Source organism: Moschus berezovskii, chromosome 15 (genome assembly GCF_049115385.1).
Source record: "Moschus berezovskii isolate FMDL1 chromosome 15, NW_MosBer_1.0, whole genome shotgun sequence".
Classification (NCBI taxonomy): Eukaryota; Metazoa; Chordata; class Mammalia; order Artiodactyla; family Moschidae; genus Moschus; species Moschus berezovskii.
The window spans coordinates 58,193,112-58,213,982 of record NC_142474.1 but is presented as its reverse complement, the minus strand read 5'-3'; the positions used below and the strand labels follow the sequence as shown (position 1 = coordinate 58,213,982).

At 44.3% G+C, this 20,871-nt stretch overlaps 1 protein-coding gene across 1 annotated transcript in view; it reads left to right on the top strand.

Annotated features, from left to right (window-relative positions):
* GAD2 (glutamate decarboxylase 2) overlaps window positions 1–20,871 on the top strand; it is a 63,372-nt gene that overhangs the window by 23,754 nt on the left and 18,747 nt on the right. Inside the window, exons 8-11 of the mRNA XM_055424510.2 lie at window positions 1,764–1,843; window positions 11,584–11,638; window positions 13,466–13,582; window positions 14,976–15,040. Coding sequence (XP_055280485.1) covers window positions 1,764–1,843; window positions 11,584–11,638; window positions 13,466–13,582; window positions 14,976–15,040 — 317 coding nt within the window. The remainder of the gene's footprint in view (window positions 1–1,763; window positions 1,844–11,583; window positions 11,639–13,465; window positions 13,583–14,975; window positions 15,041–20,871) is intronic.

The following is a 20,871-nucleotide window of genomic DNA, read 5'->3' as shown; positions in this document are numbered from 1 at the left end:
AAAATGGGCAAAGAACTTGTATAGACATTTCTCCAAAGAAATGTACCAATGGCCAGTAAGTCCATGAAATGATGTTTGACATCACTAATGATTAGGTAAATAAAAAGCAACATCATAATGAAGTATCGCCCCACACCTATCAGAATGACTGTTACCAGAAAGCAGAAAACAACAGCCGTTGCCAAGGGTGTTGAGAAACTGGAATTGCTGTGCACTGCCAGTGAGAAAGGAAAATGCAGCTGTTAAGGAAACAACATGGCGGTTCCTCAGAAGCAGAATTAGCATATGATCCAGCATTTCCATTTCTGGGTATATACCCAAAAGAGTTAAAAGCAAAACTCAAGGAGATAGTTGTCCATCCATGTTCACAGCAGCCTTATTCACAAGGCCAAAGGGTGGGAGCAACCCAAGTGTTTATTGACACTTAGTGTTGTGTGTATGTAAGATGAATATGCAACACGCGCTCAGTTGCTCAGTTGTGTCTGACTCTTCGTGGCCCCGTGGACTGTAGCCCACCAGGTTTCTTTGTCCATGGGATTTTCCAAGTGGGTTGTCATTTCCTACCCCAGGAGATCTTCCAAACCCAGGGATCAAACCCACGTCTCTTGCTCTTCTTGAATTGCAGGCAGATTCTTTACCACTGCACCACCTTGGAAGTCCAAAGTGAATGTGATTTGACATTAAAAAGGAAGGAAATTCTGACACAGGCTACAACATGAATGAGCCTTGAGGCTATTATGCTAATGAAATAAGCCAGTCACACACAAAAAATAATTACCCTATGGTTTCACTGACATGAGGTGTTGAAGTAGTCAAATTCATCAAGATGGAAAGTAGAATGGTAGGAGCAAGCCCTCCAGGAGACTGTGATATATCCCACAGTTTGGGAACCACTGCTGGAGAGAAGGGTGGACCATCCAGCATGAAGGAACCTCTGTTCTTCTGTGCTGTGCATGTTCTGGTCAAGTCGAGTGCTTCTTGCTAAGGGGGTTCCATTGACAAATAAACGCAAGAATCATAGCAAAACAGATCTACCTTGGATATCTGCCACATGTGCTTTCCTGTTAAAGACTCTGACAAGTCCTATACTAGGGAGATTTAATTCAGCTTGTTTAACTGGAAAAAGTGAAAAATGGAAGTGTTAAAGTCGCTCAATTGTATCCAGCTCTTTGTGATGCTATGGACTGTATCCTGCCAGGCTCCTCTGTCCATGGGATTTCTCAGGCAAGAATATTGGAGTGGATTGCCATGCCCTTCTCCAGGGGATCTTCCTGACCCAGGGATAAACTCAGGTCCTCTGCATTGCAGGCAGATTCTTTACCCTCTGAGCAAGCCACCAGGGATGCTTCCACAAATTCTTGAATGAAGAATACATTATCACTGTGGTGATACCTGATAGTCTTTTTGCTAGGAGTCTTCAAAAAATGGGGAGCTGCTGTTTAATGGATACAGAGTGTCAGTCTTTGCAAGATGATAAAGAGCTCAGGAGATAGATGGTAGTGATGGTTGCTCAACAAAGTGAATATATTTAATTCCATTGACCTAAAGACTTAAAATAGTTAAGATGATAAATTCCAGGTTATGTGCCTTTCACCACAATTGAAAAAAAAAATGGTTAAATGAAGCATTCCATCTTTTCTCAGCAATTCAGGCTTTGGAGGGACATGTTAGACATAAAAGGAGAAAAGGAAAAACGAAAAACAGTCAGGGAAATGGATCTTGACTTTATTTGCAACTAATTACAGATATGGTTTCTTTTACAGAGCCATTTTTCTCTCAAGAAGGGAGCTGCAGCCTTGGGCATTGGAACAGACAGCGTGATTCTGATTAAATGTGATGAAAGGTGAGCATGAATCTGCAACCCCTGTTGATTAGCAGTTTGCAGTTTGTATACATACGCCTTAAAAGTCTGAAAACAGGTGATGACCTGTAGGGCACAAACCTGCCTCCTTGCCAGCTGCTGGTCTTCGCTGTTTCTTTTTCCCTCTTCCTTAGAGTCCTGGGACGTGGTTCCTCAATGACACAGAGGCATTCACAGCCTTTGACTGAATCCACACCTTTGCTGAATCAACCAGAATTTTCTGCACTGAGAAGGTGCAGAGGACATTTATCATTTGGGCACTTAAGCAGCAGCCAACGGGTTGAGAACTGATTTATGGAGGTGTCATCCCTCCAGGCACCACAGATTGTGAGAACTTGATGGAGTGATTACAGGAGGGGGACAGTTTAGGGAGCAGAAGGTAAATAATGCCTCCAGCAACTCATGGGCTCAGAGCCTGAATCAAAGAGCTCTCTTAGGAAAACTCCCTGTCTTAATCTGGTACCCAAACTTCGTAGGTACTCTGGTTAAAGGTGAAATTAAAATATAAGAAAATAAATTTAGTCTTGATTGAATAAGAAATTCCACTAAATTAAAAGGAAGCCACTCAATTCACCATTTATTTATTCATATGAATTTATTAGAGCGATATGATCACTTACCGTGTCACTAGGTTCTAGAAAAGCATAAGGCATAATTCCAGTTCCCTGGCTATATATGACCCAAGTCGGGAGAGGTTCTGTCGACAGACGGAGGGTGGGCTGAGCTGGGGAGGAGCAGTGGAGATGTAGTGCTGGAATTGACAGGAATTACTGACTGACCTAGGGAAGGTGTGCAGGATGACAGCTGAGAGGAGAGGAAATACCAGGCTTCCTGGCTAAGTCCACGTGGTGCTCTTCTCTAAGCCAGGAAGCATCCCCCACTTCCCCCACTGAAGTGGAGATGCTGAGTTTGTAGAGCTTATGAGACATCCAAATGAGAGTGTCAAGGTAGCCAATGGAAACATCAGCCTAGAGGTCAGAAGATGTGTGATGGGAGCCGTGCACAGTGGGCCTGGGTGAGAGTCAGGGGAACCCATGTGTCAGGGACAGGCAGAGTGAGAGCAGCCTGCAGTGGAGACTAAGGAGGGGCAGCCAGAGTTGTTGGAGGAGGAAGATTAGTTGCTCAGTCATGTCTAACTCGTTGTGACCCCTCGTTGCGAGCCTGCTAGGCTTCTCTGTCCATGGAACTCTCCAGGTAAGAATACCGGAGTGGGTTGCCATTTCCTTCTCCAGGGGATCTTCCTGACCCAGGGATCGAACCTAGGTTTCCTGTATTGCAGGCAGATTACCGTTTGAGCCACCAGGGAAGCCTGTGGAGTGGTTGCAGCATCAAATGCCACCAATAGATGAATAGGTCAACAGCTGCCTCTCAGCTTTCCTTGTAAGAAGGTGGCTGGTGAGTTTGGCAGGAGCAGTTTCAATAGAGGGTTGAGACCAGAAGGCAGTTTGCAGTGGGTTCAAGGGTGAGCAGAGAGGAGGAAATGGAGAAAAAAGCCAAATGTTTCCAGAGGTTGAGCCATGAAGAGGAGGAAGCAGGGTGGAAGCTGGACGGAGTCTAGCGTAGTTTGGGTTGGGTTGTTTTAAGGAAGCAGGATTAAAGAAAGGAAAACGTGAAAGAAAATGGAAGTCACTCAGTCATGTCTGACTCTTTGTGACCCCATGGACTGTAGCCCACCAGGCTCCTCTGTCCATGGGATTCTCCAGGCATGAATACTGGAATGGGTAGCCATTCTCTTCTCCAGGGGCTCTTCCTGACCCAGGGATCGAACCCAGATCTCTCACATTGCAGGCAGACTCTTTACTGTTTGAGCTACCAGGGAAGCCCAAGGGGGCTTAAGACATATTTAACTGCACAGGGAAGAGTCTGCTAGAGATGAAGTGTGAATTATATGGGAAAAAAATGGAAAAAATAGCTGAGGTTTAATTTCCTTTGTGAATTCCTTATTCTTTTGGCTGAAATTATGTAGGAACTGCCTCTGAGGAGCTCCCAAGCAGTCTGAAATCATCTTACAGTATAAGATGGGAAGGAGACAGGGGCAAGAACAGGAGTGGTGATGGAAGGGCAGGGGAGAGGTTTAGGGAGGAGGGCTGGCGAGGCGGGGAGGGGGCCAGCTGCTAGTGGATTTCAGCTCAGAAACCCTCAGCATTAGAAAGGTTCTGAGACATTTACTCATCCAGCCTTTTTTTTTTTTTTAACTTTGTAGTTTTGTGAATAATTTCAACCAAAGGAAAATTGCAACGATAGTAACAAGAACTCTCACATACTCTATACTCTAATTCACCAGTCATTAGCATTCTGATATATTTGCTTTATCATTCTCTTTCTTTCTGTGGATGGAGTTTAATATTAATATTACATGTTGAACGTAATGGCTTTTACAATATTGTCGTCTAGTCGCTAAAGCATATCCTATGCTTTGCGACCCCATGGACTGTCACCTGCCAGGCTCTTTGCTTGAGTGGGATTTCCCAGGCAAGAATGATGGAGTGGGTTGCCATTTCCTTTTCCAGGGGATCTTCCCGACCTAGGGATAAGACCCGTGTCTCCTGCATTGGCAGGCGGATTCTTTACCACTGAGCCACCAGGAAATCATTACAGTATTACTACATTAATGTATGTATATTATAGATATAATTTTTTTCTGAATCACTTGAGAATTCCTTGCAGGCATCATTACCCTTTACCCATTAATGTGTCAGTGTATATTTTTGTTTGTTTGTTGGCCATGCCATGCAGCATGTGGGATCTTGTTTCCCTGACCAGGGATCGACCCATGACTCCTTCTGTGGAAGCACAGAGTTTTAACAACTGGACCACCAGGGAAGTCTAGTTCAATATGAATTTTTTTTTATAACAAAGATATTCATTTACCTAATCATAGTACTCTTGCCTGGAAAATCCCATGTACGGAGAAGCCTGGTAGGCTGCAGTCCATGGGGTTGCTAAGAGTTGGACATGACTGAGCGACTTCATTTTCACTTTTCACTTTCATGCTTTGGAGCAGGAAAAGTCAACCCACTTGAGTGTTCTTGCCTGGAGAATCCCAGGGACAGGGAAGCCTGGTGGGCTTCCGTCTATGGGGTTGCACAGAGTCGGACACGACTGAAGCAACTTAGCAGCAGCAATCATAGACCAGTTATCAAAATCAGGAAATTTGACATTGACGCAGACTAATATTTAATCTATCCACACTATTCAGATTTCATCAATTGTCCCAATACTATCCTTTCAGTTCAGTTCAGTTCAGTCGCTCAGTTGTGTCCAACTCTTTGTCACTCCATGGACTGCAGCATGCCAGGCATTGCTGTCCTTCCCCATCTCCCGGAGTTTGTGCAAACTCATGTTCATCGAGTCGGTGATGCCATCCAACCATCTCATTCTCTATTGTCCCCTTAGAGCTATTCTTTTTTCCCAGTCTAGGTTCACAGGTGACACTTAGTTTTCACCTTTTTAGTCCCCTTTCATCTGGAACTTGTCCTCATCCTTCCATTGTTTTTCATGACATTGATGTTTTGATGAGTGTAGAACATTTATTTCGCAGAATATTTCTTAATTTGGGTTTATTTGACATTTCCTTATGATTAGATTCAGGCAATGCATTCTAGGCAGGAATTCTGGGAAGGTCTCACCACTGTAAAATAACTGTTCTCTACTTTGCAGTTAATAAATCTTAGTAGGGGATGCTTTGAGACTATATATGAATACTATGTCCCTCCTAAAACATTCATTCACTAGAGTAGCATCCACTGATGATGCTAAAGGAAGGAAGAATTTCCTTTTTCACTCTTTTTCCATCTCTTTTGCTCTATCTCTGTCTGTCTGTCTGTCTGTCTCTATTATGTGTTATCAGTATGGACTTTCAGATCTTGTTCCTCCCTTCAGGGTTCCCTTTAACTTACCTAAATTACTAGTAAATTGCTGTTAAACCTCACAGTCTGACCAAGATACCTGATACCCTGTTGGCCTTGGACAGAAGAGTGATCAACCTTCCAGCCTCCTTGTAACACAGTAGTAAGTCTCCTGTGGAGCTGACCTGAGGGGCAGAGATCAGGAGTAAGGCACAGTGCAGTGACTGCTTCTATAACTGGTAGTTCCTTGTCACTGCCGGGGCTGTTGCTATTCACAGTGGTTGTAACATTAGGCAGTTTCTAATGGGAAGGATCATGCATGCTTTCTTCTTTGCACACAGATCTCTGTGAACAGAGCCAAGCTCTCAGCTCTTAGGCTGGTAGAATTATTATAGTTCAGCAGGGTCAATGAGCAGAGTCACCAAAGACTCGAGCACCCGATTTGTGACCTGCCCAGAGCGCCACACTCCCCAGTAATGTGCTCCTTTGGGTAAGATCATTTTCCCCTTCACAGCCATGGGAAGATAGCCATGAATCTGTGTAGCACAGTATAATCTGTGTCATTTGTTTCTTTCCACAAAGAGAAGATTCTTCTTGCTGGTGGCTCTAGCTAGCAGTGTGGGATTTTGCCCAGGCAACTTCATCAAGTTTTCTGACCCAATAGCATCATATGGATTAAATTTTTTTTTTAATTTATTGAGATAGCATTGGTTTATCATAGATATAAAAATGTCATGTGTATAACATAAGGTTTTGACTTCTGTATACATGATGAGAGCATCATATGAATTTTTTAATACTTGTTTTTCATGCTTAAGTTTTTTAACCCATTCTCACATGTTTTGCTTTTGAAATTGTTAAAAAAATTTTTTATTTGGCCACTCTGCGTGGCATGTGGAATATTAGTTACCCAACCAGGGGGCAAACCTGTGTGCCCTGCAGTGGAAGCGTGGAGTCTTCACCACTGCATGGCTAGGAAAGTCTCCATCATATACATTTTTAAAAGAATATCAAAATCAAGAATCTCCATGTAAAACTGCCTCATCCAAAGCAGCAGTCTGGTTCAACAGCCCTCCCTTTTAATGGCAGCTTTTTTTCTTGAACACTGGCACCTAACAGAGAATAGCACCACAGAGCATCAGCCACTGTTTCACTGGGTGCTTAGAGGCTGCTGCATACCTAAAGATAAAAGATATACATTTTGCTATGGGAATACTTCTAAACCAGACATACAGGATGCAACAGCTGCCACCTAAAGCTTCCCTGCATGAAAAGATGCTTGTCTGGAAAAGCTAGGGCTGCCAGAGAGCTTCTAATCCTCAGAGGAGCCTGTTGCAGAGTTTTGAGGCTCTCTTCCTCATCACAGTGTGTGGGCAGATGGGGAAGCACAAAGTCTAGGCTGGACCTCCTTCTGCTGGCTGCCCTATGGCTGTGATGGCTCAAAACCCTGGGTCCTGTGAAAAGTGCCTGGCTAGTATGTTACACAATTATGGAAGTACCTGCCAGGATAAAACTTCCATTTCTAAAGCAACATTTCTCAACATGTGGACCTAGGTCTGCCTGTGCCACAATCTCCTTGTTAGAAATGTGAGTTGCTATGCATGTTTGTTTACTTGTTATTGTTTGTCTCTTCTGTTAGGATGTAAGCCCTGGAGAGTAGAAATTGGCCTGTTTACCCTGGTGCCCCAGCACCCCTAATAGCGTTTGGCACATAGTGAGTCTTCAGTAAATATTTGTAGAATGAATTAATTCCAGAGCCCTATCACCGACCTTCTGAATCTAAATCCCTAAGATCAGGGTCTAAGGAATATGCATTTTGAAGACATACATCATGATTTTTATGCATGTGAAATTTTACAAAGTCATCCAATTCTAAGATCACTGAAAAGGTGAAAAGTTTTGTCTACAGAGTCTCCCATACTAGCTTTCTGATCAGTCACCGAGATAAAGTGAGCATTTTAATATTATCCTGGGCTGAAACATTTGCCTTCTAGTCACATACCTCCAACAAATGTACATCTGCCACCTGCAGTGTGCCAGGCTCTGGGTTCCTAAGTGGACAAAGCAAATACAGGCTTGCAGACTGGATGACTGGAGAAGTCTGGAGCCTATCTGTTAAGGGCACACCCAGAGCTTTCCACTCTGTAAGAAGCAAACACTTGGACTTGATGACTTGACAAGGCTGTCCCTTCTCCCTGCCTTCATGTGGAAATGGGACAGAGTATATATTCATTGGGCTTCCCAGGTGGTGCTAGTGGTAAAGAATCCACCTGCCAATGCAGGAGACATAAGAGACGTGCGTTCTATCCCTGAGTCGGGAAGATCCCCTGGAGGAGGGCATGGCAACCCACTCCAGTATTCTTGCCTGGAAAATCCCATGGACAGAGGAGCCTGGTGGGCTACAATCCATAGGGTTGCAAAGAGCTGGACATGACTGAAGCGACTTAGCACGCCTGCATGTGTACATTCATTACTGCTTTCTCAGAAGGTGTGAATGACACCTCCGATTCTTGAAAGCTAAATGTCATCACAAAGGATTTGTCTTATCTTCTTCAAAGACAACAACATTTTCAAAGAGGTTTCCTATATGTTTGGCCCCTTGAGTTTGGCCCCTTCTAGAAGCTTGGCATTTACTTTCTCGTTTCAGCCAGGCTGTACCTGATCCTAGGCTGTCACGCAGGCAGCTGTCTTATCCTATTTCCTCATTTGAGAAATGAGACAGTCATTGAGAAAATGAGAAAGCGGTCTTGCTGCTGCTGCTGCTGCTGCTAAGTCACTTCAGTCGTGTCCGACTCTGTGCGACCCCATGAAGGAAGCCCACCAGGCTCCCCCGTCCTTGGGATTCTCCAGGCAAGAACACTGGAGTGGGTTGCCATTTCGTTCTCCAATGTGTGAAAGTGAAAACTGAAAGTGAAGTCGCTCAGTTGTGCCCGACTCCTAGCGACCCCATGGACTGCAGCCCACCAGGCTCCTCCATCCATGGGATTTTCCAGGCAAGAGTACTGGAGTGGCTTGCCATTGCCCCTCCCAATTCTGATGTTCCCTGTCTGTGACTTCTCTGTGTGGTCTTACTGCCAAGGGTTAAAACGTCTAGATGTGATTAGTGAGCAAATAGCAATTGTCAAGTCAGTCTCCCCAGAACTCTCCAAGGCATAGGAGGTTAGTCGTGGTAGACTAGGTAACATTTGAGACTTGCAAAAAATTTCTGAAAATCTCCTCCTCTCAATTTTATGTTTATCAACAAAAGCACCTTTGCAATTTTAAAGTACTTAAAACTTAGTTTCAAAGGTAAATATAAGACCTGAATTTCCTCTGAAATGTGAACGTTTTTTGTTTTTATCATGGTGGCGCAAGGTGTTTTGGCATAGCCAGATCTAAGAGAGGCTGAAAAATCACAGTTTTCTTTTTCTTTTCTTCAGGTGGGTAGAACAATTCTTTTTTTTTTAAATTAATTTTCATTGGTGTATAATTGCTTTATAATGTTGCTATTTTCTACTATACAGCAAAGTGAATCAGCTGTGCATATACATATATCCCGTCTTTGGGGGATTTCCTTCCCATTTAGGTCACCACAGAGCACTGAGTAGAGTTTGCTGTGCTGCACAGTAGGTTCGCACTAGTTATCTGTTTTATACGTAATATCAATAGTGTATATATGTCGATCCAACTCTCCCAATTCATCCCCTGCACTTCCCCTTTGATATCCATATGTTTGAGCTCTATGTCTGTGTCTCTGTTCCCACTTTTTGCAAATAAAATCGCAGCTTTCAGAGATGCTCCCAGGCCAAGCTGTCTAGTGTAGGGAGACATGTAGGGCGTGAAGGGCTTTCCAGAACTCTCCACCCCCACCCACCCACCCCTGCCACAAGCCTGCCCCTCTGTTCCTTCTGTCCCTCATTCAGAGGCCCATCCCACAGAAAGTCCCCAGAGGTGGGCTGCTCAGATTAGAATCACACCCTCAGCACCAAATAAAAATTTAATGCTCTTTGTTTCACTCCAGTCCAGCTGATTAATCACTGGTAAGGTGTCCATTGCCATTGCCAGGTAATTAATTGCATTTTAATGCTTTATTGACCAGGGAACTTTTGCAGAAACTAACACCTATGGCATTCATAGGTCTCTTGTCAATAATGTGTTAACTGCCTTTCTTTGGAAAATAGCTTCACAAAACTCAGTGGTTCTCCATGCTTTTTAAAGCAGAGGGACTAACCTCTGCTTTCTGTGCCAATCATTATATAATACCTTCTTTGTCAGCCTGAAGTGAAAATTGTGGAAGATACAATGCCCACTATGCCCAAATTACTTTTATAGAATGGAGAAAGGTGAGAAAAGTAGTTTAAAATAAGATAACATATTTCAGTCAGGAAAGCTTAGGCAAGACAACACTAGAAGCTGTAATGAAGTAGCCTAATGGCTTGCTCTGTATCTAAATCTATATCTACCTGAAATTACAAGGATCCCCTCAAAAGTCTATGAATCTAGTGGCACATTCCAAACCCCACTTACTGTTCCCTCAATGCCAGTAGAATTCCAAGCTACTTATGGTGACAATCTCCTTCCCATCACTTATTTTTCCAAGCTGCCTTTTACAAACCTAGATCAATGACCCCAGTGTGAAAAGTTTAGAGACTGTAGAAACCTCAGAATGGCTCTTTTGGTTCAAAAAATTGTTCACGCCTCCAGTAACGTACAGTTAGGACAGAGTCCTTTGCTTGGTTTTTCCCTCCAGAGTCTTGAGGTAGGAATGTCATAATGCATAATAACAACCTCAACAATAAAAACTCTCTTTCCTGGAATGCCAAGCACTTTTAAAAATAATTTTTCATCTATTAACTCATATAACCCTCATAACTCCATAAGTAATATTATCACTAAGGTACGGTCATAATAGGCACAGAGAAATTAAGTGACTCGACTAAGATCCCACATCTAGCCGCCTCTGCCTTCTTGGAGAAATCAACTCCTTTGATTATTATAATAGCAGTTTTATAAAAAATTATTAATTTATTTATTTTGGCTGCGCTGGGTCTCCTTTGTTGCACAAGGGCTTTCTCTAGTTGTAGCGAGCAGCGGCTACTGTCTAGTTGCAGTTCACGGGCTTCTCACTGCAGTGGCTTCTCTTGTTGCGGAGCACGGCTCTAGGCTTGCGGGCTTCAATAGTTGTGGCGCGTGGGCTTAGTTGCCCTGAGGCATTAGGATCTGCCAGGACCAGGGATCGATCTCATGTTCCTGCATTGGCAGGTGGATTCTTAACCACTGGCCCACCAGAGAAGTCCAATAGTGGGGTTTTATAGTAACTAAAGCAGCATTTCTATTTTAGAAAGGAAAGGATGAAAGGATGGAGATGAAAGGATGTTTCTCCGATGCTTGTCTGACAGTTTGAGCCCATGAATTCTTGGTCTGCTTTGTGATTTTAGCTCTCGGAGTGTAACTGGGTAGCTTTGGACGTAGTGTTCTCATTCAGATGTTTCAGAGTGGATTTTCTCTTCTTGGCATTTCATCTCTGTGTGCAATTGCAGGTCTGTTTGTTGGAAGGTTTGGAATACAAATCTTTTTCTAAACCTACTTTCAGTGCCAAATGCCTCACTCCAGAACAGGTTTGCTCTAACTAAGGAGATGACCTGCAAAACAGGCTCTGTGCAGAGTGGAGAGACGCGTGCACAGCAAGATCGAGTGTCTGCTAAGCATGTCAGAAATGGCAGTCCGGCGCCATTCCGGGAGGAAATGCCTTTCTTTCCGCAAACAACCGAGGACTGATTCTAACTGGTCATTATAACCAATCATTTAAAGTTGAACTTTTACCCCCTTGCAACTCTTTGTAAAGGCAACAAAATAAATTATTCAAAGCAAACATATATTTGCTTCTCCTTTCAGGGGGAAAATGATCCCGTCTGACCTTGAAAGAAGGATCCTTGAAGCCAAACAAAAAGTAAGTTTTTGTAGGGAGTTTTATGCAGCCCATAACAAGCTGAGGGTATGTATTTCTGTTTCCATCCACTAGAAAAAGTGTTTTTGTTGTATTTGTAAAGAGTATGTGGAATTTTTCATTCAGTTATTACTTATTTCTCCGAGTGATGGGCTTTACTTTGAAAACGTCTAAGTTACTACATACAGTGGTACTAACAATTATAGTAACACAGTTATACTAGCAGTTCTAATAACACAAGGGTAGTAACAGTTTCCAGTGGACCTGTCTTCCTGTGTGATGAGGATTGGCATTAAACAGATTCACTGGAAAGACCGCATTCACAAATGGAAAATCCCTGGAAGCTAATTTAGCATATGGGAATTACTATGTGTGGTTACCTGAAAGGGACCGTTTCCTGCCAAGACACATACTGAAATGATTGACCCTCCAAACACCTTATTTTTCAGGAAGCCATTTAGTGCTTTTTTTAAGAAGTGACACGTTCTGAAGGCCTGCTGAAAATTCCTACAAAGCTCTAGAAAGTCATTTACATCCCTGCATGATTTGCAGGTTGGAGCTTTTAGTAGATCTCATCTACAGTTCCCAGTTCAATGACATAACACATGACTTTTATTATTAGAATCTCAGAAATCATTTGGAGAAGGAAATGGCAACCCACTCCAGTGTTCTTGCCTGGAGAATCCCAGGGGCGGGGGAGCCTGGTGGGCTTCCGTCATGGGGTCACACAGAGTCGGACATGACTGAAGTGACTTAGCAGCATGCTTAGCAGCAGCAGCAGAAATCATTATTCATTTTCTTAGGCCTTTTCCTCCCCTGCAAAGTGGCAGCAGGATCCTTTCCCCTTATTCTGGTCCTAGAACCACTTGTAACCACATAAACCTTTGCTGCCACCTAAAGACTGACTCTGTAACATCAGGACCTGTCGTGTTTTTATGGAGTAACTCTGTTCACCCTATTTGAGGCATTCTTCAGCCATCTTTCAGCAACAGCCTATTATTTCTATCAGTTTTCATTTGGGCTTCCCTGGTGGCTCAGACATTGAAGAGTCTGCCTGCAATGCAGGAAACCTGAGTTCCATCCCTGGGTCGGGAAGATCCCCTGGAGAAGGGAATGGCTGCCCATTCCAGTTGCCTGGAGAATTCCATGGACTGAGAGGCCTGGCGGGCCATGGTGTCACGAAGAGTCAGACACGACTGAGTGACATTCTTTGGCCATTTTTGATCAGTTATTATTTCTATCAGTTTTCATTTAGCCATGGCCAGACAGACTAAATCAACTTAGATGGATAAAATCATGGCTTATTGTTTACCCTGAAGTGAATCCTCTGAGACTCCAAATAAGTTATCTAGGGATTTTCCAACGAGGAATAATGGGCTGGTAGGAGTTCCTTCCCTTCGTCCTTTTGTCTGCTCACTCTAGGAGGTTTATTATGTTCAGAGACCCTGCTATGAAAAAGGAAGACTAGGAAAGTAAGTGGGTGGGTGGTGGTGGGGGCGGGAAAGTCAGAAACTCTCCTTGGAATATACCAAAAGTTTGTGGGCACCACTAAGTTTACTCACCCCTGGGTCCAGTGCAGCCTCTTCTGAGAACCGGAGTGTCTGTTCTCATAAAGCAGTTAGCGGAGCCAACAGAATGGCCTGGAGACCTCAGATCTGGAGGGCGAACGTCATTCCTACTAGGCTCCAAGGTATTGTCAAAACCCTTCTGATGGTTCCAAAAAGACAGATGTGTAAGATAGGAGGAGAATGTCCACCTTTTAAAATCAGCTTTTTAAAAGAATCCTTGGACTGCTGATTTACAGTATTGGGGGCTTTCTCATTTGCACAGGGGTTTGTCCCTTTCCTTGTGAGCGCCACGGCTGGGACCACCGTGTATGGAGCATTTGACCCCCTGTTAGCAGTTGCTGACATTTGCAAAAAGTATAAGATCTGGATGCACGTGGATGTAAGTATCCCAGAGGGACCATCACTGAAATGTTCTTGCACATTTTGCACCTGGAGCTCATGGAATGAAATGTATTCTATTTTTTGTTTTTTACTTTAGGAGTTTATTCCCAGAATGATGATAGATAAGCTTTTAAAGATCGCAGAGACAATGTAATACATGACTCACACAGTACACGACATGCACTGGAAGCAGTCTGAGGCTTATTATGCCTTAACTTCCCCAACAGGATAATATTCTTATTTCTGTGACCAGGACCTGAGCTAGCACTTAGTTCTTGGTTCATTGGGTCATAAGGTCCACAGAGGAACACACACAGTCACACACATGCAAACACACACACACACAAACATACACACAGTCACACACATGCAAACACACATACACACAGTCTCACACATGCAAATACCCAGTCACATACATGCCAGGCTTCCTTCCTTAAGAGAATGATCAAAAGAGTAAATAGGAGTTTCATTTATCTAGGGGATCCAGTGGTTCAAAAATTCAACTCAAGTCAGAAGCTAATATAACTGAGGAGGAAAGTAGACTTGACAACTTGCTAGGAAATACAAATCACCAAATTTCCAATGTATGGTCAGCTAGTAAGACAGGCCATATATGAGATATTTTGGCTCCACAGTTAGTCAAACCAAGAAATAATGGAGAGCCTCATCAAGACATTTTCAAATGAAAACAGATGTCAACTTTTAGAAGGACAAACTAATGGAATTTAAGTTTAGACCAGTATGATTCTAAGTGTGGCTCAAAGATCAGCTACACTCTGAAAACTGCTAATGACCCACGGGGAGATCAGGAATCAATGCCACATCGTCACTAAGTACCATGCTTGGTTCAGCCGATGTGTTTTCCATTGTGAGGCTTTGTCAAAGAAGGAAGCATAAGTTGCTTTCCATTCCGGAGCATGAGGCTTATGTTGTTGAGTAGACTGGTTTAGGTCATTTTGGCTTTATATTAATAATATGCACTCAGAGTTGTCAGAGTTTTCCTGGCAATGTGAAAGTTGTTCAAAGGGTTTTAATTCATCATTTTTAGTCTAAACTCTGGAGATATTAGCACTTCTAGTTCTGAAATGATGAGCTTCCCTAGGACTAAGCACAGCAGTGATGGATTGGGAAGGATCTTTTTCCTTTTTGTGTAGACTGAGGAAGTATTTGGCTTCTTACACCGATATGAATGTGGGATGGAGCCTGAGACCTTAGAATAGCCCCCCCAACTTAACCTTTGGAAGTCTAGTGCCAATCCCCAAGTTATCTGGGGTTGAGGCTGTAACTTTCATTCCATGCAATGCTTACTGTTTTAAAAGACACCAAACTCTAGAAATCCAGGCAATGAAAAAACACTACCTTTTCTTTGTATGCCCTTCTTTTTCCAGGCAGCCTGGGGTGGGGGATTATTGATGTCTCGGAAACACAAGTGGAAACTGAGCGGCGTGGAAAGGTACACACATTTTTCTCCTTAACAACGTAAAGTGTGAAAACTATATGTGAAAAGCAAATTACACCCAATGTCCAAGAAGTACTGGTGTACAGGTGAGCCCATTCTGTCAGTGCTTGTGAGCTTTGCCTTGTGTGCTCATAAATGCATGAGTATTTTGTGTAGACAGCAGAGACATCAAATCCTGTCCAAGTGACCCAAGTTGTATGTCTCTCAAACATAGAGATCATAGAGATTCCTAACTGGCCTCCATGGCTGACCAGAGTACTCAGGAATGACCTTCCCGGGATCTCTGAACCAACAACTATCAAAATTGTTAAAAGCTTCAGGCAGGCCACTGTTTTCTAGGGAGATAGGTAGCTCTCATGTTTCATGAGAGGATAATAACCACTGCTTTAAAGAAACCGATAAATAATTTTGTGAAGCAAAGAAGCACCTTGTAATTTATCAGTGTTGAAAGAGGGGTTTGCGGTTTAACATGGCCCATTGACTTAAAGTGAAACCTGTTTGTGATAACATCATCTGATGGCTTCATCTCCATAATGGTTCTTTCCGGTGAGCTCTGATGGATGCTGCACTCAACTTTACTTAGGAGACTAAGCAGGAGACCACTGAGAAAAAGCAGCAAAGCACAAAGGAGGTGATATTTGATTAGCATAAAGCCTACTCAGGGCCACAGGAAAAAGAAAAAGAATCACAGAATGCAGAATTGGTTTCAGGCTTTGGTTCCTGCCCCTCTGCAGAGGGAGCTCAGAGTTCCCAGTTCTCCCATCACAACATGGCAGGTCAAGGATAGCAGGGAGCCTGACGTGCCAGGCAGCTGAGAAAGCCTGGATTCATCCAGGACTGCCAAATGCCCTCTGTGCCCAGCCAAGTAGCCAGGTGCTGTCAAGGGGGTTTCCCCCTGGCTCTACCTCTGGACAACTCGGCACAATTTCTGTACCAAGATGAGGAGACTGATGGAGCTTGAAAACATCTGAGAGCACCAGTCACGCAGGGCAGCCGGGCCAGAATGAATGGACAGGGTGTGCTGTGTGATATCCAGGCCTACTCACACGCAGAGAACGCATGCGTGGGAAAGGAGGGCATGGGATTACTAAAGAGTCTGGGGCACCCTGCCTCATTAGCAGAAGGAGGGCTGGAGAAGACTTGAGACAGACCAGCCAAGGCCCAGGTCAGCAGATTGTGTCCCCGAGTCTGCTGCCCACACTCTGACTGCAGGTGCCCGTTCAGGTGTGAGTGGATGAGGACAGGCCTGGCCTCTTCCCAGGGGGAGCTAGCTTTAGGTCTCTGCTTCTGGTTAGTTGATCGGAATTCCTTCTTGTGATGAAAATCTGCCTGGAACTAGAAGCTAAAGAAGGAGTGAACTAAACAGAAAAAGAGAATGAAGAGAAGTAAACCATCTGGAAAGTGCTTGTTTAGAAGATTGGAACAAAAATTCAGATGACTTGCTATCAGAAGAATTGACCTGCGTACAGAACCTTCTCATCGTTGAGTCCCCTTAAACTGACCAGCACAGAACGTAAGAGGCTGTTTCTATACCTTTGATGCCAGCTGTGGCTCCAAGTGCTGACAGCCAGCCAGGGGTGCCCTCCACCAATGACTACCTGAAAGCTCGCTAAATCACATACCCTGGGCTTTGGGAAAAAAACACCCATGCACTCTTGTACTGAAGACTCTTATTTGAGAACAAAGCTTAGAACATTTGTTATGGAACACAGAGACCTCTCTAGTGGCCGGAATTTTTGAAGCTGTGTTGGAAGTAAATCTACTAAGTGGAAGGAGCCAAAGAAGTCCTTTGTAAAAATGAGGGACTGTCAGGACTTCCCTGATGGTCCAGTGGTTAAGACTCCACGCTTCCATGGAAGGGGGCACAGGTTCAATCCCTGGGAGCTAAGATTCTGTGTACTGCACGGTGCTGCCAAAAAAAAATGAGGGACCATTGTTCTGCTTTGAGCAGACTCTCCTCAGCCATCCATTGACCTGAGAGAATCCATCTGGGTGACTTATCAACAAAAGGCTCACTTCCTTTGGTGAAGATTTTAGGGCCAAGGGAAATCTGCATGGACACACTTTTAGGAAAGAAATTTGCCTCACTTGCACGCATGTGTGCTGAGTTGCTTCAGTCATGTCTCACTCTTTGCAACCTATGGATTGTAGCCCACCAATGGGATTCTCTGTTCATGGGATTCTCCAGGCAAGAATACTGGAGTGGGTTGCCACGCCCACTTTCCAAGCACGAGGACTCACTCTAAAGTGGAGGAAATCCGTGAATTCCTGTCCCCCAGATCCAAAGGTGGCCCCATGGTCACAGGGATCCCAGAGTGCTGTTCTCATTACAAAATGGCATAAGCACCTAGGGGCCTGCCTTTTTCAGAAAGCACCTTTCTTCTCTGATAAGAAGCACCTTTCTTTCTTCACTGTCAAGCTATTTATGGATGAGATAGCTAAGAGGGTGCCAGGAGACCTGGCCCTCTTGGGCACTGTCAATGGGCCGTTCTTTAATCCCTCCTGGCAGCAGGCTGCTGTGTACCTGGAAGAACCCATTATCGTGGGCCACTCTCAAGACTTTCTGGCCCAGCTGAAGGTTCCAGCATAGATCCTACCAAATTACCAATTATTAGTCCTACTCCCACCCCTAAGGGCCAGGGGTTCAGAAACTCAGTTCATTGGTTACAGGCCTTCTGTCTTAGGCAAACCAGAGCATGAAGCACAGTGTGGATGCAAAGTCAAATATGCTAGGAAGCCTGTCTTCAAGGGTTTTAGAATCTAGTAGGGAGACTGCAGTCAACCTTGGATTACAGGTCAAGGCAGAGGAATTAAAGGCTCAAGAGGCAGATTGTTCCTTCTAAACAGGGTTATCAAAGGAAGGGAAGCCTTCCCTCCGGCATGGAGGGGGACACGGAGCTTCATCAGGAAGAAGCAGAAGAAGGGCATTAAGGTGAAGAGCAGGGTCACAGGGGTTTGAGAGGGCCCTTGGGGAAAGTGTAGACAAGCTTGATTGGAGACCAAGATGGATTTGTGTCAGAGACCAGGAAGCTAGTGGAGGATCCAGAAGTCATGCCCAGTGAGTCTCAGCGGAGGGTCTGCCTGCAGAGCCAAATCCAGATGAAGGTGAATCCCTGAGCTGAGCATCACTGCCATATGATCCCTTATTGTGCATGGAGACCCTTGTGTTTCTCAGGTTGGGGAAAAACACTGGAGAGGTCCTACTATAGCAGCCATAGTCGGGGTCTGAAGAGAGATCCCCTTTGGCCACCTGATGCAAAGAACTGACTCATTTGAAAAGACCCTGATGCTGGGAAAGATTGAAGGCAGAAGGATAAGGGAATGGCAGAGTATGAGATGGTTGGATGGCATCACCGACTCAATGGACTTGAGTTTGAGTAAATTCCGGGAGCTGGTGATGGACAGGGAGGCCTGGCGTGCTGCAGTCCATGGGGTCACAAAGAGTCGGACACGACTCAGTGACTGAACTGAACTGAACTCACTGAACTGAAGAGAGGAGTGGCATTTCCTGTGCTGTGGAAAGGCCACTCTGGGTTCAACAGGAGGTGGAGGCCAGGACTGGGGCTTCACAGAGGACCAGGTGCAGGAGGAGTGGAGGGGAGAGATGCTCAGGGTAGGAAACAGAGATGTGGAGGGGAAGGAGGAAGGGGATGAACCCAGGAGAGCTGCTTCCTGGAGCAGAATGCATCATCAGAGACCAGCTCTTCAGGTGTAATTTATTAAAGAGCTGGTGAGTTTGCTTTCTTCACTTCCTTCTGAAATATTTTGTGTGTGTATGTATTGGGTTGGCCAGAAAGTTCATTTGGGTTTTTCTATAACATCTCATGGAAAACCTGAACAAACCTTTTGGCTGATCCAATGGAAAAGTCACACTCCAGTTACACTAAGAACGCCAGATGTTAAAAAGTGCTGGCGTATGATTTATATATAGTGCTCTTTTTGCCTTGCCATATTTTCTGTTAATAATCTTTTAGAAATTCCAGAGAGTGTCCTCCCTGACAGATTTTACAGTTTTGCATATCGTGTTGAAGAGAGTGAGGGACATTTTTTGGGAGATGTCTTTCATCGAGCTAACATGAGCTTGTCATATGTAAAACACTTTTCTCAAATGTTACATCAAAAATCTAGCACCATTGTGTTGGGAGTATATCCTAACGGCCTGGGGAAGTTTGTCAGTATGCATTTGCACAAGAGTCGGACAAGGCTTAGTGACTAAACCACCACCAGGATGTTTCCATTTTTTACTGGAAGCTAGGTAACAGGTTGGAGAAGGAAATGGCAACCCACTCCAGTACTCTTGCCTGGAGAATACCATGGACAGAGGAGCCTGGTGGGCTGCTGTCCACGGGGTTGCACAGAGTCGGACACGACTGAATCGACTTAGCATGCGTGCATGCATTGGAGAAGGAAAGGGAAACCCACTCCAGTGTTCTTGCCTGGAAATCCCAGGGACGGAGGAGCCTGGTGGGCTGCCATCTGTGGGGTTGCACAGAGTCGGACATGACTGAAGTGAATTAGCAGCAGCATGCCAGTCACACCCCAAAAGGAAACATTTCAGACTCTCCATGGTTTTCAGTGGATACCTGGAGCATTAGGTCACTGGCAGAGCAAGGACCCTGTGGATAAGCAACGGCTTGAATCCCACTTGCTAGCTATGTGCTCCTGGGCAAGATGTCTTTCCATCTATAAAACTGGTACAATGACAGTGTGTACATCATAGGGCTACTGTTGTATAGATTAGATAAATCAATCCATGTGAATCAATTAGAGCATTGCCTGCCACGTAGGAAATAGTAAATGTAGTTAGCATGTGAATGCTGAAAAATTTCCGAGTGATTCTCATATATCATCCATACACACACATGCAAATCGAGCACCAAAGTTCTACAGAATAAAGTGCTTTATACAGAACTTAAAAAAAAAAAACCTGCAAAGAGCGACATAGGAGAGGAAAGAGAGAGAATGAAACCACACCACTAAGGTTTGACAGCTGAATGCTTGGGAGGTAAATGGGGGAAAAGGGGTGTGAGGAATTTAGGTCCAGAATAAAGGTGGGAAAAGAGATCTTTAAGGATGAGGAGGGGGCTAGTTAACCAATTCGTTGGGCATCTTCTGAACTTAGCGTGCACAGGCGGGCACTGAGAAATGTCTCCCAACAGCCCTACGGGGCTCAGCTCTCTATAAATTTGCTGAAAGTCACAGAGGAATAACATCTCAAGGCAAAACATTTTGAAATGAACCTGAGGCTGCTTTTCACAAATTGCCAACATTTCTCACATGAACTAACGCCATGTCGTTGAATCACTGTCTGCATCTTTTTGCATTTTTATGAGGCAGCCCCTCTGAGAGAATTCAGGGACCAGTCCGTGGGGGGCTTGACAGCTTCTAGTCTAAAAACACAGATGGGCTGCTGTGTAGAAGTAAACACCCTCAGTCAGAAACGTGGAAAACAGCTATTTTCTTCTCCGCTTGGTGTCAAAAAGCTGCATTTTGTCAGTATTGGGCATCCAGCTATAGAATAGTATAGAACATACCGAATGGCTGTGTACATATGCCCAGGGTCACAAAGCTCTAAATGATAGAGTTGAAATTAGTAGCAAGAGCCAGGCTTATTTACTATTTATTGTGTTGGATACAGTTATAAGCACTTAGCCCAAATGATTTATTGTTTTTTAGCATTTAGTTACTTGACTGCATTGCGTCTTGCTTGCGTGTGGCACACAGGGTCTTTTGTTGCAGTGCGGAGGCTCTCTGGTTGTTGCACGCAGGCTCAGTAGTTGCAGCACATAGACTTAGGTGCTCTATGGCACGTGGGGTCTTCGTTC